Source organism: Emydura macquarii, unplaced genomic scaffold, assembly GCF_026122565.2.
Source record: "Emydura macquarii macquarii isolate MOO-44397 ecotype Brisbane River unplaced genomic scaffold, CSIRO-AGI_Emac_v2 contig_3343, whole genome shotgun sequence".
NCBI lineage: Eukaryota > Metazoa > Chordata > Testudines > Chelidae > Emydura > Emydura macquarii.
Genome location: NW_027133480.1, coordinates 2527540 through 2548502, shown reverse-complemented (window position 1 = coordinate 2548502; position 20963 = coordinate 2527540). Strand labels below are relative to the sequence as shown.

The following is a 20963-nucleotide window of genomic DNA, read 5'->3' as shown; positions in this document are numbered from 1 at the left end:
TTGATTGGAAAGATATTGAAAATGACATGAGGGATTCAATATTGAGCTGTGCTTATTTTTAGTCTTCATTTGAAAGAAAGGACACTTGGCATCTTCTAGTCAATTTCTGTCACAATAAACGCTTTTTATTATTAATCAGGGAAGTGTTTATGTGCTAGCCTCCTAACCTACTAGATTTCTTGGCTGTTTCGAGTGACTACCAGTCATAATTTTTCCTAATCTCATGCGCAGTCCTGTCCATGCACTAGTCACAGAGAGCTATTATGGGGTTTTCTGTTTCCATGCTTGTTAGTTTAAAACTTTTTATTCTATTTCAGATGGAACCATGGAAGAACAAAAGACATGATGATTTTATCTCAGTATTACCGATGTGTGTTTTTTGTTTTGTTTTTTTCAGAGGCCTCTTAGCTGGTAGCTTCACAGAAACACACTATTTGAAAGATGGCACTGATGTCATTCTCACACGCAATTACACGGTAAGGTTTGTGTCTTGGGGGAGAGGGGAAAGATGATGCTTCATCATTAAAACACCATGTGACTGATGCCAGGATGGGAGACAGAGGGTGAAATAAAATCGTTAGCCAGGTATTCTTTTTAGATTGTTGTCTTTGGTAACTTCTCATCCGTGTTACCCCCTTGAGGAGGGAATTTTCAAAGTGACGCATGGGGAGTTTCACCACCTTGAAGCCTATAGGATTTTTGCTGTTAAAGCCTTATACAGCTCTTTGAAAATGCACTCATTAGAGTTTTCCAATAAGCCGCAAAGAACCATTGTTGCACAGATAAGGAGCGAAGGTCTGATTCAATTAAAAGACAGCCCTAAAAAGCTGGTTTCTGCAGTGCTGTGCGGAAGGTCACATAAAGGGATTCCAAGGTCTGTGTTGGGTTCCCCAATGCAAAAGCCAGATGTATCTTTATATTTTTTGTTTTTATTGAATCAGACCCTAAGATATTTTTTTTAAAAATCTCTGGCTAACTTGCTCTTCATTAAAATCAGCACAAAATGCTTTTTTTTTCTCTTTAAAAAATGCTTTTTATAAATAAAGAGCTGTTTTAAAGCACTCATATTTTTGTCCTCTTACAGTAAAGATGAGTTTCTTAATTAAAAACAGTGAAGCAATTTATTTTAGTTATGAAGTTTATCTTTTATCTGGCTTAGTAGATCCAGCTCGGATGGAACATTTCTTCCTTTATTTATTTATTTATTTATTTAATTTACTTTATCAGCAGAAGCATCTCACTCCATGTTGTCTGTAATGAGTCTTGCAGATGACAATAAAGGGAAAGTATTTTCACTCACGTCTTTTTAATGTTAAGAAGCAGCTTCATTATGAACAGCCAGTCATGTCCAGAGCAAAGCAATCACTTTTGAAAGCCTTTTTCTGTGTGTGTGTGTGTGTGCGTGCGTGCGTGCGTGCGTGCATGCGCACACATGTGCACCCAGTGTGAGTGTGTGTGTGTACATGTGTGTAGTGGACATACCTTGTTGCAAATTAGTGCAATGGAAAATGGCTGCTTACTTTCTTTGGAAGATTGTATAACATCAATAGCTATCCCATGGCCTAACTTTATAAAAGAAGGGATGTACATTCTATGCTGTTTATGTGCTGTAAGTGAAGAGTAAAAGGGCAAGTAGATGAAAAATTTCAAAATAGTTTTAAAAATTGGTAATATTCAAATGAAGAAAGAATACACAAATTTTTGTGGTTCACATTGAAGCAAACTAATCTCGACTATGTTTACTGCTGACTATAGAAAGTATTCCTCTTTACAGATTCATTTAAAAGAAAAATTTTAAGTAGGCAATGTACTTTGGTACAATGATGAAGGCAGAAAGACCCCAGATAGTAAAACATATTTTTGATCAAGAGCAACTGCAGCATTGTTTAAAAGAAATGTCTTCCTCAAGTTCTGTAATTTGATTTTACGTCTTTTTTATTCAGTATGCCTACAGCACCTGTATGGTGGACTAAACTAAATTGAGTTACTGAATCAAGTTCTCCCTAGCTGTGGAAATGAAATCAGGTTAACTTCATGATGGTATTTGGAGTCCTACGGCTGAGTGTTTGCTTGGTGCAGGTGTTGCTGTTTCAAGGAACCCTACCTTCTTGCAGGATCTGGAAGAAGTTATGAAACTGAGTAGACAAGGAGTTCAAATTTGCTTAGGATTCATATCTGAGATATTCCATCTTATCCTGGTCTTTTTCTTGGTTATTGCTTTCTTTGAGAAATCAAGGTGGGCTTTACAAGTGTGCTTTGTGAGGCTGGGTAATTGAAAACCATGCCCTGAAACGGAAAAGGTTAATTAATGCAGCTAGATGTGAATGAACCAAGTAATAAAAAGGCATAGTGAGATGACTGTCAGTTGAAACATGAGTGATAACTTTCCTTTGCACTAATTATATAGCAACCTTTTACAACAGTATTTTCAACTTCCAGATAGCATTTAAAGAAGCTGTGGGGAAAAAAATACTGTACGTGACACAATCATTATTTCCCAGCCAGTTAGATAATTGGGGATGTAGAATAACCTTTAGTCAACAATAAAATTAATTTTGATTCCAGACAGATTTGTATCTTTATTTAGTCAGTATCTGTTTTGTGGTTGCCTTTTGCAAGCAGCTGGATTATTAAAGAAATAGAATAACCAGCCATAAAATGAAAGAGGATTGTTGTCTTTCAAAATAGAAGACCCTCTTATTCTTGTTTGCATAATGTACAGCTATGCAGCTACTTAATTTAATAAAATGCTTCCCTCCAACCCACTTTTCATTTGCCCTGTGAGTTTCTCAAGCCACAGATTCGAGACAAGTTTTAGTACATTTGACAGTGTGCTTAATTACCTCCCATGAATTTACATCCTCTTACTAAAGAAAATTTATATCTAAGCAAAATGTTGATGTCAATGTGATTTGTTCCGCTGCTTAATTTTATAAACTTCCCCATAACATAGCTTCCAGATAACATAATCAAGGAGACAAAGCTTGTCACATTTTAAATACACTGTTGATTGCCTTTTAGTAATTAGGGATGCCACAGGTACTTGTGTGGAATCCTTTGGTCCAACATTAAACATTGAGAATGCATATTTCAATATTTCATGAAGGCAGAAAGATGTTATCAGTGAAATTCTGGATGCTGTAGCCTGAAATCAGAGAAGGTGTTCAGATGGAAAGGAAAAGAGAACCTCTTAAAAACAAGGCACTGAATAGAATTTGATTACCTAAATGTTTTCCTCTTCCTTCCTTTTCGCAATTAGGGTCACTGCTACTACCATGGTACTGTGCAAGGGTATCCTGATTCTGCAGTCAGTCTCAGTACCTGTTCTGGACTCAGGTAAGTGAGCTCTCCGAAGACATCTTGGACATCTAAAAACACTCACTATGACTATAATCAAATCCCATGCTTCAGGGATCCGGTTGGTTGCCTGAAGGGGTCAGGAAGGATTTTCCTCCCAGAACACAATTAGCTAAATGTATTCTGGGTGGTTGCTGTATCAATCTTCCTCTGAAGTATCAAAACTTGGCCACAGCTGGATTTGCGACACCAGACACTGAATCAAACAATTCACTTACCTGTCTTTTTCCCAAAACTGCGAACCACTAGTGAGGTCAGGAGACTTTATTCTAAGAAGGTCTACTGGACTTGGCAGTCTACCTATGAAAAACAAAAGCTTTTAGGAACTAGCCTGTGCAGAATGGATGAGAGGAGAAGCAGTCTCCTCCCAGAGACTTTCCAAATGAATTTCAGGCTGTGTGTTATGAGTTAACAAACACCTCTCCCTTCTCCACAAGATGGAGACAAGGGACAAGGGACAAGACCACATCAGTAACCTCGCTTCGGGATGTTCCTCTCATTGAAACCTATAAGGCTATAAGAACATGGGGTTCTGTCCATACCTGCACTAAACATTACACCCTGGTGCAAGCTTCTCCAACTGACGCAACTTTCATCACAGCAGTTGTTGGAATCTTGCGCCTTCCTCCTCAGTTAATACTGCATGTCATTCACCCACAGCGGAAAAGAAATAGGGACCATCACTTGAAGAAGAAAGGGGTTACTTATAGTGTATGGTAACTGGAGTTCTTTGAGATGTGTGGTTCCTATCTGAATTCCCCTGCCTGTCCTCCTTCCCCTTTGCTTTGGATCCTTGATGCATGATTCATGGTAGAGAAGTAACTGAAGAGGCAATTGGTCCACACTGCCCCTTGTACTCTTGGTTTGGCACATGAGGAGGAGAAGGATGCAGGCACAGACCAAAGGACACTGCTAGCAAAAAACTTCTGGTCTCAGACAGATGGAGGTAAGGCACACCCAAAATGGAATACAGATAGGGACCACTCATCTTGAAGAACTCCAGTTACTGTAAAAAAGTAAATACTTTCTCTTTCTTATTAACCTTTCCCCACTAGATTAAAAATCTTTTTTAAATCCAGTGTTTTCTCCCCATGAAGCACTTATTCACTCAAGTCACCTTTCAATCTTCTTTTTGATAAGGTGAATAGGTTGAGTTCTTTAAATCTCTCACTGTAAGGCATTTTCTCTAGCCCATGAATAATTTTTGTGGCTTTTTGCTGCCCTCTCTCCAATTTTTCAACAGCCTTCTAAAAATACGGACACTAGAACTATACACAGTATTTCACAGAGCTGGCTGAAATTTGGGATTTTTGGTTTATGAGAAATGTTGACTTTTTGAAATTTTGGTTTTGCTCCAATATGGAATGAAACCAATTTTTTTGAAATTACTTGTTCCTAGATATCCTGAAAAAATTTCATTTCAGAAACACAGCTACACGGTGTTTCCTAAACAAAATATGCTCCCTGGAGCAGCAGCTGCTGACTGAATTAACATACTTGTATGGGGAAACTGACAAGAATTTTAGTTTAAGTCCATAGTTGCTGGGATTCTCCTGGTTTACAGCTCTGGGGCAGCATTGCACTTGGAACAAAAAGTGGTGAGATTTGTGATGGTCCTTTGTTCCTGGGGGAGTCTTTGTCCCAGAGCTTTAGATGATCTTTTTAGATATCCTGAGCCCAGGCCATGGAGCGCTTTGAAAATAAGGACCTAGACCTTGAACTTGACTCAAAATTCTGTGGGAATCCAGTGTAGAGAGTGGGTTCCCCATTAACAACTATGTTTTGAGATCTGTCAGTTTGTCAGTTCTTAATCCATTTAACGTGTGCTTTATTGGTATTGTATAGTGCTAATTTTTAAGTCAGAAAATCATGCAGTGCTAAGTCAAACACCTTACAAAAGTGTAAGTATAATACTATATCTACAGTTACTTTTATCCACTAAACTTATAATGTCCTCAAATAACGAAATCAGATTTGTCTGACAAGAACTATTTTCCATAAAAGCATGCTAACTGCCATGACTGGCATTGATTATATTCCTGCCCTTAATTCTGTATTAATAGAGAATGCATTTCCCCTGCAGCTGCATCAAGGGAGACATCAACAGTATAGTAGAATTTTGGAGAGTCTATATGATTCCCATTTCCCCATGGCAGTTGTGCCCATGTGACGCTATATTTTATTCTCAGAGTATGCTGGTTGGCATATCTTTCTGACTGTGACAGAATGTGGTTCCCTTCCAGTCCTTGTTTAGCTGTGGAGTCCTCAAAGATGTTCCCCAGTGCTAGTGAGTAATGTTATCCACTGACAATGACAGAACTGCTGTGCAGCTGCTAACTCCTACAGCTTCCAATAGCCTAGTAGTCCTTAGAATTTGCTTTAGCCTATTGTGGCTGTGAAGTTCAATAAATTGCAGTGGTGAAAGATATGACATGCAGCAAGTAGCTAAGATGTTAATACACACCAAAAAGAGTGAGAGAGAGACATTGTCAAGAAAAATATTAAATTAGCCATTTTAATAATTTCTCAGTCAACTTTCAGAAAGGCACTGACTGATGATAGTTTTTAGATACACCATGGGCACAGTTCAGGAAACAATTACCTTCCTAGTTGGTCAATCACAGAGTGGTATTTACTCACAGAGCAGTTCCAAATCACAGTAATTAATTGTAAATTGGTTCTAGTGTTCTCCCTGGAAAATCAGTTCTCCTGTCAAATTTCCAGCTGTCTCAGACTTTTCTGGGTTTGTTTAATTTATCTACAAGCAGCATGACTATTTGGAGCCTTTCTCCTCTCTGTTTTGCATTCTGTATGGTTGTGATATTGTCAAGGGTTTTATATTGTAACTTTGGAGATAACACGAGGAGAGGAGGAAGAAAACACAGAGTGAATAAGCAATTTGTTACTAGAACTCTTATCCCTATTAAAAGGGCAACCTTGGCCATAGTCAGTAGGATTCCACTGGTGTCTTCCAACAAGAAAATGTTTTTGGGGTGCTTTTCCATCTATCTGGCATCTCCACCAAAGTTTATTGTAGTTAATCTATTATATTTGTGGTATTTTAAACAGCATTAATCATATATGTCACTGTCATGGCAGGTAAAAAATCATTTTAGCAAATTGCATGATTACAGTGAAAGCAGTGCTAGGAAGTCTCCTGCAGCTAGGGAAAATTTGTCTTTTGTGGGGAAAAAATGATAGTATAGTCTTCCACCCCAAATCTATTTACAAAGGAAGAAGCTAACAAGAAGAACAGCTCGACTGTACATTACATGTGGATTTTCTCTTTTCTCGAATTCACTCTCTCTTTTGGTGAATTCTGTGCTCTCAGCTGAATGGCAAGCCTAGTCCTCTCTTCGGATCCAGTCATTGTTATCCAGCTCCTTATGCAGTCATTTATACCAGTGCAAAGTGGATTTAAAACTGTATCCAGTCAGAATAGAAACATTTTTTCACTCAAATTGCACTGGTGCAAGTAAATACATACAGTGTAGGTTGGTGGTAAATGGGGCCCCGTACCAACAAGATTGGTATAGCCTCTTCTTTGCCAGGGAACACTTTCCCATTTCCCTGCTAATGTGATTCAACCTTAGCCTATAGGGAAAACATCTAGGGGTGAGAACATATCTCAATATCCATGGTCATTTAACCGCTGCATTCTCTGCTGGGACTGGCCATAAGAGTGTCCATATGTGACAGTGTTTTGTGATAGGGATACCTGTTGACTTAGACCCCAAAACTCATTTCACAGCCTGGTAACAGATAATAATAACTTTGTCAGTATCTGAGTTTGAACAGAAACATGTAGTTGAAAGATTACATATTGTAATATTAGTTCCCTGAACCATCCATTCCACTCATTAAGATAAGTTAGGAATAAAAGGCCAGATGATGCAAAATGCTACGTGCCTGCTGTGAAGTTCTAAGGGCTCTGAGTATCTTGCAGGTTTGGTCCCACAATTCACATAATACCTCTCCCACGAAAACATTTTTAATAAGCTACTGCTGTAGCAGTATGTCCCTTTAGAGTTTGTATGGAAAGATTTACTGCACATGATCCAGCCTGAGATCAAATGTGAGAAGAAATAGGATAGTTTAGCACAACTTCACAGCTTACTGCTGACAACATCCCTTTTGTCAGAAACATTAAAATGCATATTATTAGCATGAATGTTTTACTAGTATGCACAAAAATAGTTTAAAACAGTGCAGGAAATTCAGAGCTAAAGCAGCCACTTGGTTCTCAACACATTCCATCGTGCCTGAATATTGTAGAAATTAATGTCTAATGTATAACATTGCAAAGCTAAAGTGCTGTAGTTTCCTTATTTGTGTTGCTTTCCCCTCCAGGGCTCTGTTCTAATCTGATATAGTTCCAGGATTCCTAGCTCCACACTGAATTTCACAAGAAAATATTGTGATGTTGTCAAGGGCTAGAGAGGGAAACCTTGTCTAGTGCTCAAAGATTCTGTTCCTGGTTCTGCCGCACAGTTGTGTGACTTACCCTTCTGTGCCTCAGTTTTTCCATCTGTAAAATGTGGATAATAATTCTTACCTACTTTTCAGGGGTGTTGCATGAGCCTTACAGTTTAAGTTCCACGAGATCTCTTGATGAAAGGAAGTGCAAACTATTATAATTATTTCATTTAAATTTCAAGATGCCGTTATCTTGCCATCTGCAACTACTAGTCCATCTTGGACATCTTTCCATCTATGTAGGAGAAAGACGTGCCCTTCCCATAAACCCAAAGTATGCATTAAAAGGCATGAAACTGACCCAAAAAAGGTTACACATATAAGAAATCTGTAAAGCTTATATATACATTACAGCCACGTAACTAAGCATTTAAGATAAATTATTAGCTTATAAATATGGCATTTATATTGCATAAGGAACAAAGTGTGAAATCTGAAAATTAAGATGGATTTGAAAAGCACACACCACTCATGGAGATGGAGAGGATTTGATGTAGAGATAACTGAATCACATAGAGATAGAAGAAAGACTCAGTTTTCTTCTACACACACACTTGCATATTCTCACCATGATACTTCCCCTCAGACATAACATTAGAATGTCTTGCTTCTCTTAGGACTACAATGGCATAAAGAGAGTTAGATTGACACTGATAGCTGCGTAAAATGCAGGTTGGAGGAGAGTGTAATCATACCATTGTCTGCATGCTGCTTAACTTCTTTGGAGGAGAAGCAGTTGAGTGACAGGAGAGAGACTGTATATATTGAATGCATGAAATAAGAATGATGGATAATCAGTGCTTCCAGCACTTCCATCCAGAAAAGAAAACCAACTAGATTTTTCAGACTACTTGATAGTGGTGTTTTGGATGAGACAAGGTCATTTTCCCGTTCTGTGGAAAGTACTCTGCTTTCTTTCCCAGGCAAAGGGGCCCTCCAGTTTAGTAGCAAATATATAAGTCTTCTGGGCATGATTTTCAGCCTCCACATGACCTTGTGAAACCTTGCATTCATACACATCTGCTTGCTCACTTTTCTGGTACTAACCTTTTGCATACAGGATATAGAATATACACATATAAAACCCATTCATCTGAAGAGGACATGCACAAACACCTTTAGGTAAATGCATAGGTGCGAGTGCTGGTAAAATGCACATGCAGGTACATGTGCATACACAGTGGAAGCAATGTTGAGACATCACTGATCAGCAAACCCTAGATGGGATTTTAAAAAGTGCCTCAGTGATTTAGGAGCGCACATCTCATTGAAATTCAGTGGAACTTTTGCTCCTAAATTGCTTATGCACTTTGAAAATCTTACCCCATATGTCCAGGTGCATTACATATTTGCTAAATAATAAACACAACAGAGTCATACATATATGAAATTTTCAGTCACTGCATAACAAAAAATAAAAAGTAAAAACATTTCTATAGGTCCTACAGTATTTAAAAACTCCTTCTTATAGACCCCAAATCTGGGGCTAAGTTTGACTTCAGTGTCTCTTTACTGTTTCCCTGTATTATTTATTATTCAGTGCTACAAAATAACACACACTAAAATGGCACTGATATTAACTGCCCTCTCTTTTCTTCCTTTAGTTCCTTTGCAGTCTTCCCTGCTCTGTTTTGCCAGTCTCATGGTAAAGCTCACTATAAGGCTTTCTCTGGTAACACAATTCCTGTACTTTGACTCCCAAGTACAGGACATTAAATTCTATTGTCATTCTCTGTAACTCCATCCTTGAATTCTGAGCACCAGGATTTCAGACCAATAAGTTGTCACACTGGATAAACCTGATTTGCAATGGGAAAGGATTAACCTCCCTAACTAGATGTTACAGTAGTCTCAGGATATGGGTAATTTTTATATACTGTACCATGGAATAGATTTTCAGATTGATGAAGGACATTTTGCTAGCATAAAGCAGATTCATGTGACTATGGGGTATATCCCTTATTATGCTGCAGGACCCGAAAACAACACAGCTGTTGTTTTAGCAGTTGCTTTGAATTTCTATCTGTTGTTTGTCTGAGTCAGGACTTTACTGTTTAAACAGAGTTCTGATGTACATAAAAATAATAATTAACTACTATGGCCTGGTCTACACTGGCCGCGAATTTCGGTGGCAGTCGATGGGAGATATGCGTATTTCCTGTCAACTTTCTAACATCTACTTACCACAGTGTCTCCATTGCGCCAATGGGAAATGCCCTCCCATCGTTGCAGTGCTACGCTACTTGCCGGGTTGGATTTACAGAGTCGACTTCCGGGTTCGATTGAGTGAGTCTTTACTTCCGCTCAGTCAAACCCGCAAAATCGATCCTGCACTGCCAGCTGTGCCGCCGGCTGTATAGACATAGTCTAAATTGTGCTTTTCATCAGTAGATCTTAAAGCTTTATATAAAGGAGGGAAATTATTTTACCCCAGCGAGGCACAGACAGGTAAAGTGAATTACCCAGGGTCATCCAGCAGGCTGTTGGTAGAACCTGGAATAGAACTATAGTCTCTGGAGTCCCAATCCAGTGCTACGTCCACTAGGTCATGCTGTTACAAAGAGGGTGGAAATAACGCTATTAACGCAATGTAAGCAAAATTCTCACTAGGATTGGACTCTACACTGGGAAAATTGATATACATAAACAAAATAAAGACTACATTTCTTATTCCTTTCAGACTGCCTTCATTTCATGCCCATCCAAAACTTGAGTGAACTCCACATTTGTGCACCCACATGGGCAATTGCACATATACGCTGTATAAATTGTCTGCACGCTTACCTGATGGGCTTCCACTCTCAAGAGTTCACAGTGCTCATAAAATGGAGGCTGGCTGAATATTTTCCTCTAGAAATATAACTTAAAAAGAGCTGAACCAATTTCTAAGACTCTTCCCAGCTGAGCTTGTCTGCAGAGTTATGAACCCTGGAGAAAGGTTGTATAGAGGAAATACCGGCAGACATTAACTAATGGCAATTTGCATAACCACGATATGTGGGCTTTAGGGATAGGCAATGAGCATGCACACATGAACTATTGAAGCTACAACATTCATAATTAGTTAAATTCACCTCTGAGCAGAGGGGCAGCATGAGATCTTCTCAAAACTTAACTCCCTTAGATTTAAGAGGCACTTCACTGATACACAGGCTTTGCGTTGAGCCTCTGCATAGGGATGAATTTCAACCAATATGAATACACTATAAACACAAATGTGACAGCCTTCTGTTTCAGTACTTTCTCATATACCAAGGCAAATTACATATACATTCTTCTTCCAATGGTAATAGAGATTTTTAATTGTTTTTATTTAGAAATGAGCATAACTTTGAGCTTCATTAAAACCAAATGTTTAATTGCATTCATGGTTATCAGATTTATTGATTTACTTAATTCTCCATTTGCAGTACAGCAGAATAATATATCATAGCTTCGCACAATGCTGCCCTAGCCAAGTTTTCCTTCAGCATCACAATTTCTCAGACAAGCATGCATCAGTGGTTTATATTGGCAGGGCCCACTCTTCTGCTGACAGGTTGGAAAAGAAAAATCTCATTTATATTTTCAGATTTCCAAAAGCCTGTTGATTTATGAAATATGACTGGCTTTGCATTAGGTTTATTTGGTTGGGTTTTTTTGTTTGTTTTTTTTTTAAAGGGGGGGAATGGAATAGACCATTTCTCTTTGTCATGTATTAAATAAGTGGAGTTATTCCCTCTAATCACACTTCCCCTCAGGAGGTTCTTGGCAAGTTAACCAGCAATTAATAACTGAATTTGTTATTTTATGTTTTAAGTTTCCTTTCAGTGGGATGGAAAGAGAATTCCACGTCGTGTTCTCCATCACCTTCTGTTCCCTCCTACTAGTGACAGAGGAGGGAGATCTGCCCATCCTGTGTAGACATCAATCCTCTGTAGCCTGTCTGCTTTGTGAAGGCAGAGAAGGCTGTCGGGGCTGGAATTGCTGCTTTTGGGGGATGTGGCAAGGGACTGTGTGCGGGAGAAGGGAAAGGAGTTGGTCATGGGGCCCAGGAACCCCTTCTTTTCTGTAGGAAGGAGTGGGGATATGGGGTTACTGAGCAGGGAGAAGAAATGGAGGAAGTGTGATGGGGCTCTGAGGAGAGGAATAGTAGGAGGAGATGAGAGAGAGAACGTACTGCACATGACAGATGCTAGTCAAGTCACTTAATGTGGTACTCAGATAAAATAAATTAAATAATTTTAAATAAATTAAAATACGGTGATGAGGGTCTCCTGATTTTGCTTCTATTGTCACTCAGCTCTTCGAGAGGGAGTCCTTTGGGTATGCAAAATCCCTCCCACTAAGCACAGCTTCTTCCAGCTCTCTCCTTGCTCCTTCACAAATTTCTTCCAACTTCATCACCCACCACTATCTGGAAGGATTAGGGAAAAATGAAGAGGTGTGGGGCCTGTGTGTAAATACCCCAGCTTTTGGTAGATCTGAGGAGATCCATGATGGATCCCCATCCATTCAGTGAGCTCTCCCTTTTGGGGACTTCAGTCTCTAAAGCTGTCATTTAGGTACCTTTAATGTGTACATAAGCCTTGTCTACAGTTGTGGCAGCATGTAAGATACAGGTAGTTACACAGGGGAGTGAAAGGCTCTGTCAAGGGAGGCGGTGAGGAAAGACTCCGGCAGTTGCCCACTGCTGAAGCCTTTTCCTGCTACCTCCCCTCCCTCCCCCAGCCACAGCGTTTCACAGAGGGCAGCTGCCAGATCCTTTCCCTGCTGCCATGTTGATGCCCAGGGCCTTTCCCTATTGCTGGAACCTTTCACTGAAGCAGGGAAAGGTTCTGGAAGCAGGACACTACACTGAAATTTTTAGCAGAGTAGACATGGGAGGCAGTGCTTGGACATGTGGAGAGCCAGATAGGGTATATACCCTAAGAGTTCTGGCGTGTCTGTGCTCTACTCACCTAAGCAGTGCCTCTCTGTCCACACTATTCTTTATACCCGTGCTAGGGAGGCATGCAGTGTCTGTATGCTAGACACGCTGTAACTGCAGACTGATCGTAAGACACTGCAGAGATAAAGTACTTGACAAATTCAGTGCCTGATTCTGTTTCCATTAAAGTCAATGACAAAATTCCCACAGGCTTCACTGGGAGCAGGAGCTGGCCATTAACTATTTACAATCTTAAAGAAAAGTTTAAAGAACTACACCAAAGTTGAGCACCCATGTTACATATTTGCTCACATCCACGTTCTGTATGTTACGTACTTATCGCTATTTGTAAGGCATGGATCAATGAGCATTAGTGCTGGTTGGGAAATGGGTATAAAACATTGAAATTATTCAGTACTCTGCCTGGTATCCTAGCCCTATACAGTAAAACCAATACAGGAGCCTAAAATAAAGCTCCAAACAGACCACTATCCAGAACCAACAGCAAATCCAGCAGTTACCCCACCAAGCACACAGAAACATTCCCAATTAACATAAAATTTATGGAAAACAAAAGGTGGCTGTAGCACAGATAGGAAAAGAAAAAATGGAGGGAACCTAAAAATGGCCAAGGATAAAGATTACTGGAATCAACAGACCTTACATCAGCAAGGGACTGTGGTCTGGTGGATAGCGCACTGGACTGGGATGTAGGAGATTTGAGTTCTAGTCCCAGCTCTGTTACTAGGTTGATGAGTAATCTTGAGCAGTCATCTCATCTCCCTGTGCCTCAGTTTTCCCATCTCTAAAATGGAGGTACTGATACTGACCTCCTTTGTAAAGCTCTAGAGATGAAAGGAACTAAATATTTGTATTATTATTAAACATCATGTCCTAAAAGCAGCCAACAAAGATCTGCAGGAGAGAGAGGTCTGCCAGAGAGGATCTTGAACTGAGAAAGCTCTGTTTTTGGCTTGGACCTGGCTGAACTTAGATACAAAGATCCAAAACTCACTGAAGTCAATTACATTCTTTCCATTGATTCCAGTGGTCAGTGGATTAAATCTAATAAACCAGCTCACCCCATTATATCATAACTGCTGGAAAGGGACATAGGATTGGAGGTGTTCTCTTACGTAATTAGAGCCTAGATTATGGTAGGGTTCATATTCTAATACTAAGTAATAAAAAAATGGAATATTTTAGATAACTAACCTATAGTTGTAATTCTTCTTCAAATATTTTCCAGAGTTTGAATGTTTTTTTGGTAAAAACTAGTGATCTACAATACAGTGGTGGTAAAATTAATAAATGTCTCACAGCATTGACTAGTTTTTATTCTTTAAAACAAAAAGCTATTCAGCAAAAAAGCCCAACTTTTGGCTATTCTGCTTTGGAAGAGACCATCCCAGCTGAGCCATATCCTGTCTTGGCCTTTGAGCATGCATATACTATGCAGGAGTGGGAGAAACCATGCTCATGAGGAAGAGGCAAAAGCAGTGTGGGAGTAATTGAGCCTGTTTGAAAAACCTGTGACAAAAATGTGCAAGGAAAAGAGTAATTTTGGATTTATTTTATTTGTATCGGATTCTGAACACTGAAAGGCTGTAAGATACAATTACTTTCATCCCCACCTCTCCAAAAGAAGGAAAGAAATAGACGTTTTCAGCTAATTACATTTTAAGGTGCTGTATTTGGCACTGAATATTGGAAAAAATGCATTTGTAGGAAAAGAAAATTTGTGAGAAAACAGAGAGCCAGCCAAGATAATGCATATTTGATATTTATTATCTTATTACAAATGGTCAAAAGCCAGGTGCTGATATCCTGTAGACAGCACTCAAAGAATAACAATGCATTAAATTGAAAGTTATATTTTTCCTTTATGTTGAATCTGCAGATTTTTGTATGCCATGATGGTCTTGTATGAGAAGGTAGAACTTTTCTTAAAATCTCATTCAAGATGGGAATTTCAGCAGCAGAATGAATTGAGGGTATCAGTACGCTAGAGAATGAGATTAGTCACTCAATTAGGTGTCTCCTCTTTACTTGCACCCACATTTCCTTCTCCTGGGAAAAATACAGTGGAAGGGTAATAGTGGTTATTGAGTGACTTTGGACAATGGTTGAGATTACAAGATGATATGCTAGGGAAGCTGTAGTAATGATACTACCACTTGCAATTTATGCATGGTACTGTGTGAGCAATTTATTCTATAAACCTCTCTGATTAAGATGCTGATGGAGAAGCTAGAGCTTTTAACCAATTGTATGGTACAAATAAAGACTTTTAATGAGTTTAAATAAGAAAATATTACATGTATTCTCTTACTTTTAGTAATAGTTTACAGTTTAGTTTAAGAAATACCACCTAAATGTTGTGTAGTCTTTACCATTGTGTAGCTGTCAATGCTGTAAGAATTGCCCATCTCAAACAATGAAGCATGGAATTCTGCTTCCATTGTTGTCTCTAACAGCCTTAGAGTTAAATGATTAGTTACACCAGAGAGAGTCTATAATCGTTATTTAATTAATTCAGTGTTATAAAGCTGCTAATTATGAGAGCAAAAGGAATGTTGTCCAAGTTTCCCAACCTTTAGCCTTTTTGTGGATGACTTAAAAGACTAAACAAGAATGGAGAACTATTCTTCTGAGTTATGCTGTATAGACGTTTTCCAGTGACTCATAATGGTTGGTTAATTTATCTCAGACATTTTATGCTTCATCCTACTCTACATTTGTATAGTTCCATACTGGCACATGAATGAAAGCAATTTAATATTTAATGCAAAAATCCAATATCAGAGTCTCGTTAAGGTTTTGATGTTTACATTTTCTAAAGGCAGGAAATACAAAGTTAATATTGTGCCACTTTCTCTCTCTCTTAGACCTTCCTTGTTCTCTCTCCCCATTTGGACTTTTCTGTCTAAGTTCCTTCTTTTTAAACTAATGAAAAAACATAGTCTCAATTTCAGCTGGTATACACTAAGTGTAAAGCTCTTGGAGAAAATGGTTATCAAGAGTTTTAAATGCTCTGAAACAGTGTATGTCAACCTCAACTATATAGGTTGCTGCAGTAATTTAATACCCATATATGCTGCTTTTAATCTTCAAAATGTTTTTATAAAGGTTTAACAATCCACAAAACATGCCTGTGTGGTGGGTAAATATGGGCCTCAAGTGACTTGCCAAAAACTACCAAGGGGTGGCAAATGAAAGGTTTATTGGACCTGGTTTTGTGTTCAGAGCAGTAAATTAGGCTCCTCTCTTGTGAAGATTTTCTTGTAGAGGATATTACGTAGACTTTTTAATATGGTGAAAAACCCAATCTTCATCCTCAAAGTAAAGATTATTTATTACAGTTAGCAGAAGTGAGCCTTGTTTGGCCTCCCTGAACCACTGCTGCACTTGTTTTATCCTAAAACCGTACTGTCGGCTTGGCACCAAAATTTTACTCAGTCGATTATAAGACATGAGCTTTGATTTACTTCATTATTTCTTTTAATTCCAGCTGGATTGCTTTTTTCCCTAATAATCCTGCTTTTTATTCTTATTCTTATTTCTTAAAATGAGCATTTATGGTGTTCATCAATCTCCTGGGACACGTTTCACTCTCTGCCCCAGGAAGCATGCAGAGATCCATGCTGCCATAACAATAAGTATAGGGTGACCAGATGTCCCGATTTCATAAGGACAGTCCCAGTATTTGGAGCTCTTTCTTATATAGGCATCTATAATCCCCTACCCCACCTCAATTTTTCACACTTGTGATCTGGTCACACTAAATAAGTATAATATCTTATACACAGGTAGCACCTCCATCACACGCCCAAACAGACATATAAAGAGTACATACTTCATATATACCAGGATCACATACCACTGAAATGCAGCCAGCTCTAGGCTGAAAAAATGACCGCTGTTTCACAGCATACATGGACAGTATACAGCCAGTCAGGGCAGGAATTAAAGATTGATGTTATAGCCACTTCCAGCTTTCATAGGAACTTTAGGCAGGCAGAATGTAATTACCTCTGCTGAAACTTTGCCAGTGTTCAGGGATTTACAGACATGGTAAAAAATTAATAATATTATGCATTTCTGTAGCACTGTTCAGCTGAGGTTCTAATAAATTAAGCTTCACAACACCCTTATTAGGTAAATATTATCCCCATTTTACAGAAGGAGAAACAGCTGTAGAGGGCTGATTTGCTTTTGTTACACAGTAACCCCAGTGAAACCTGATCTCCTGATGTCATGTGCTGTAACTCTTCAACAGTCTCTGCTGCCTTTTGATACTTTCTGACAAGTTTTCCCCTCGTGTAACTCTTAATTAGCAAAGGGTCCTAAGAAAGGAAGAAAGTGTCTCCAGTGCTCTGCCCAGCCTCACCTTTCTCCATAAAAGCAGGTTCTAACAGGCAAAGCTTTATGTTCACTGTTTCAGAGTATTCAGGTGGCTTTTTATCCTTTGCTTACCGTGATGTAGTCACTGCACTAAGCATGCAACTCATTGGCTTCTAAAGCATTTTGCAATACCATCCAATATGAGACATAGCTAAATGTCATACTTTCACCTCCTATTTTAACTTCTACCTTGGAGCTGGAGTCTTGGCTTTTAAACCACCTTTATGCTCGTCTGTGCCAGTTCCAGGCCTGGCTGGTCCCTGACATACTAGAGCAACCTTGGATTCTGTGGTACAACCTTAAATGGGCAGCTTTGACTATCTGCTCAGATAATATTCTCATACCATGAGACTACTGTACTGTACTTTACGCCAGTCAACAATAACTCCCGAGGGGCTGTTCCAGCAATTAGGGATTTTGCTGGGGCATAGGCACATTCTGGTCACACTCCCTGTGCTGGTGAGGAGTAAGTAGGAGGTGACGTGAGAGCATTGTGGTAGCCCTTTCACAACAAAGGGGGTTCCCTTAGACCAGAGGAATCCTCAACTGCACAGATTCACTGGGTGTATGGTAGCTTTGCTGTGCTGTAGCAGTACAGTGTATCAGGACAGCATCCAACGTCATAACCCTTTTTATGTGAGCTGTAAGAAGAGTAAAGGGAGAGTGCTTTTTCTGGCCAGGGCACAGGACTGGAAGCCAGGAAATACAGGTTCTGTTCCAGGCTCTTCCACAGACTTCTTGTGGGATTTCCATTAAGTTATTTTCTTTCTGAGCCTCTGGTTCTTCATTACAAACAGTAGATCTCAGGTGTTTAGCAAGGGTTACTTCATTGATGTTTATAAAGCTCTTTGAGATCGTTAGGTGGCAGGTAATATTGCCATACAAATTATTATTCCTGGAGTCAATTGTATTAAGCAGAAATCCAGTGGTTAATGCATCTGGGCTCCATTATAATTCCCTATCAGACGGTATCCGATAACTCGTTTTGATAATGTGGTGCATCTTTGAATTGGCAGATTTGGTGCTTGCAGCCGCATTCACTTTAAAAGTTATAATACATATTGCTTATCATAATGAATTCTGTATTTTTTCTAAGAAAAGTATTTCACTACATTCTTGTTTGTTAATATTTGCTAGGAGTCATTCCAAGCAGATGCATTGTAACTCCTCGCAGCAGTGGTAATGCATCATTGGAAGAATGGAAAACACATCAAACACAAATGTAATTTTGCTCTACAGCACAACATTTCAGAGGAGGAATATTTTCTCTCTGCCTTTGTGTCTTGTAAAGTACAATATGCTTAGATGACACATACATCACTGATGTCTCAGACCCCAGCAGGTTTTGACATTATAAATCAGCATTTTACTGTTTCATACTTCATCATCATTATTAAAACCTGTAGCTTGGCTGAAAACAAACACATCAGCACTTAAAACAATGTGTCATTTTCTGATCTTTTATAAAACAGGGGACTTATTTTATTTGAAAATAAAACCTACATTCTGGAACCATTGGAAAATGATACAAGTGAACACAAGATCTATCGAGCAGAAAACCTGAAAATAGCCTCTGGATCTTGTGGCAACCAATTCAACATCTCTGACATCACTGTTGATGACACACCACAGTCTTTTCAAGCATTCACTAACAGGGTAGGTGGAAAAATGGTTTTTTGTTATCTCTTTACATTAATTTCCAGAAAATGGTGAAATATCCAGATCAAAATTAATTGGTGGAACACATGTGAATCATTTGAAGCAATGCATGGTTGGTGAAATTGAGGTTCCATTGAGTGGGGCAAAGATTTCACCTTGAGATTGTGACCATCATGAAATCAAATAAAATAGAGATGATTGGAAAAGACTCTGATAAATTATCTTTTCTTTGTTGTTGCTGGATGGTTCCCAACACAACAGTATCAGGTGGTTGGCCCAGTGTAGCTCTGAACAGCCCCACTAATGGAGCTTCTCCCATTTCTCTTATGACTGAGATTCCAGTTTTAAAAGACCTCACTGTAAAGAGATTTTACCATTTCTAAATGTCATCATATCACTTCTAGTGTTATACCTCTCTGGATCCACCTAAATAGTGCTCTTTACCCCCTTCTTCGACATAGGGTTTAGGACAGTGGTTTTCAACTTTTTTTTCCATTTTCAGGCCCCTAAAACATTTCAAATGCCAGACCTCTTTGGAAATCTTAGACATCCCCTGTGGGCCCTCAGGGGTCTGCAGATCACAGATTGAGAACCATTAGTTTAGGAGATCATCACTTCTCCTCCCGTACTTGGGTCAAGATGTGGCTTTTTCCAAGGAGGAACATTGCGGAAATTGTGCTTTGCAAGAGAGTAGTCTCTCTTGCTGCTGCTCTTTGTGCACAGTAGGAGCACAGTCTGTTCCTTGCGTTAGGCGGATAGTTCCCTGTGATATGCCAGCCCTGCTCCATTAACTAATGTAGAGGGAAGGGATGCAGTCACAACCCTGCCCTCAACATCCTGTTCCTTGGGGAATAGCGGGAGCAAGCAGGCCTTATGCTCCTCAAATTGTGAGTGAGACTTGAGCAGTCCTACAAGGTGAGGAGCTTCTTGCTTATCCTTCCAGCTCTGCCCAGGAGCCACTCACAATCTGCGTCTTATTGCTTTGACAATCAATACTTGTTTAGTTTTTTTACTCTTCGTCCATGAGTTAATCTCTCTAGTTTCTTAGGCTCCTATTCATCAAGGCTCTTAACCACATAGTAAGTTCTCTTAAAGACCATGGAACATAAGCATGTGTTTGAAGTTAAGCCTGTGCATAAGTGCTTTGCTAAATCAAGGCCTTTAATCATTTTTCTTGCTTGTATTTTAATTCATCCCTGTTTTCATTAATGAAGTGGTACAGAACTCTAGGCAGATTACAGATTCTGGTAATATATTTTGATTCCTGTGCCACTTGCAATTCAGTCTTAAAGAGAGCAGCTGACAATGTCTAGAATAGCTTTTTGCCACCCAAGTAGGGAAGGAGAACGTTATAGCCATGTTACTTTCCTAATAATACATGTTGAAATTTAAACAACGCTTTAAATTGTAATAGGAAAGTATCTTATGCACACAGAACACGTTCTCAGCATTTTATTCTAGGGATATATCAATTGTAATTGTTTTTATGTAGGAGGAAATGTACTCGGCTTGCAATGCATCTAGCTAATGGAAATGGTATAAAATAAATGACTTTCAAACCAGATGGCAAAAATACTGCCACAAATTAACATGCATCTTGGATTGGGATTATAGAAGGGAATGTTTGAGATGTTCAAGAGTAACACAGTAGTACAAATCTGTGCATAGTGTTTATTAAATGGGAAATATTAGTGTTTATAACCACACTGCCTACATAGTCCATTTAGCCTTTACATTCAGTTCAGTGTTAAGGAAAATAACTTAACTGGCATCAGGGATGTTATTTATGTACTGGAACAAATTAATTTGCCTTGGAGGAACATTAAACAGTACATTTCCAAATGTCTTTTTCTTCAATAAATGCTGTATTAATAATTGCTGATACTATTTTATGTGCTAAGCCTGTATTTGCAAATGCTTGAACTGTATTAATTGGAACTGCAAGAACAAATCTGTACAAATTGTATTTATACTTTCTTATTAAAGATTCCCTATTAGTATTTTTAATTTTTTATGTGAATGACATGAGTTTTCTGTTCCAATAAGTGTGTGAATTCCTTCCTGAGGTATTTTGAATATCAGAACTAAGGGTTCTGTAGGAGTCCAGCTTCTACTTTTGCAACAGCAGTTCTGTATCAAAATTCTGCATCCTTAAATT

The 20963-nt window shown here is 38.9% G+C and overlaps 1 protein-coding gene across 1 annotated transcript in view; it reads left to right on the top strand.

The window, feature by feature from the left end:
• The window catches only part of ADAM12 (ADAM metallopeptidase domain 12), a 282924-nt gene that overhangs the window by 165246 nt on the left and 96715 nt on the right, over positions 1-20963 (top strand). Inside the window, exons 6-8 of the mRNA XM_067533368.1 lie at positions 398-476; positions 3260-3336; positions 18619-18802. Coding sequence (XP_067389469.1) covers positions 398-476; positions 3260-3336; positions 18619-18802 — 340 coding nt within the window. The remainder of the gene's footprint in view (positions 1-397; positions 477-3259; positions 3337-18618; positions 18803-20963) is intronic.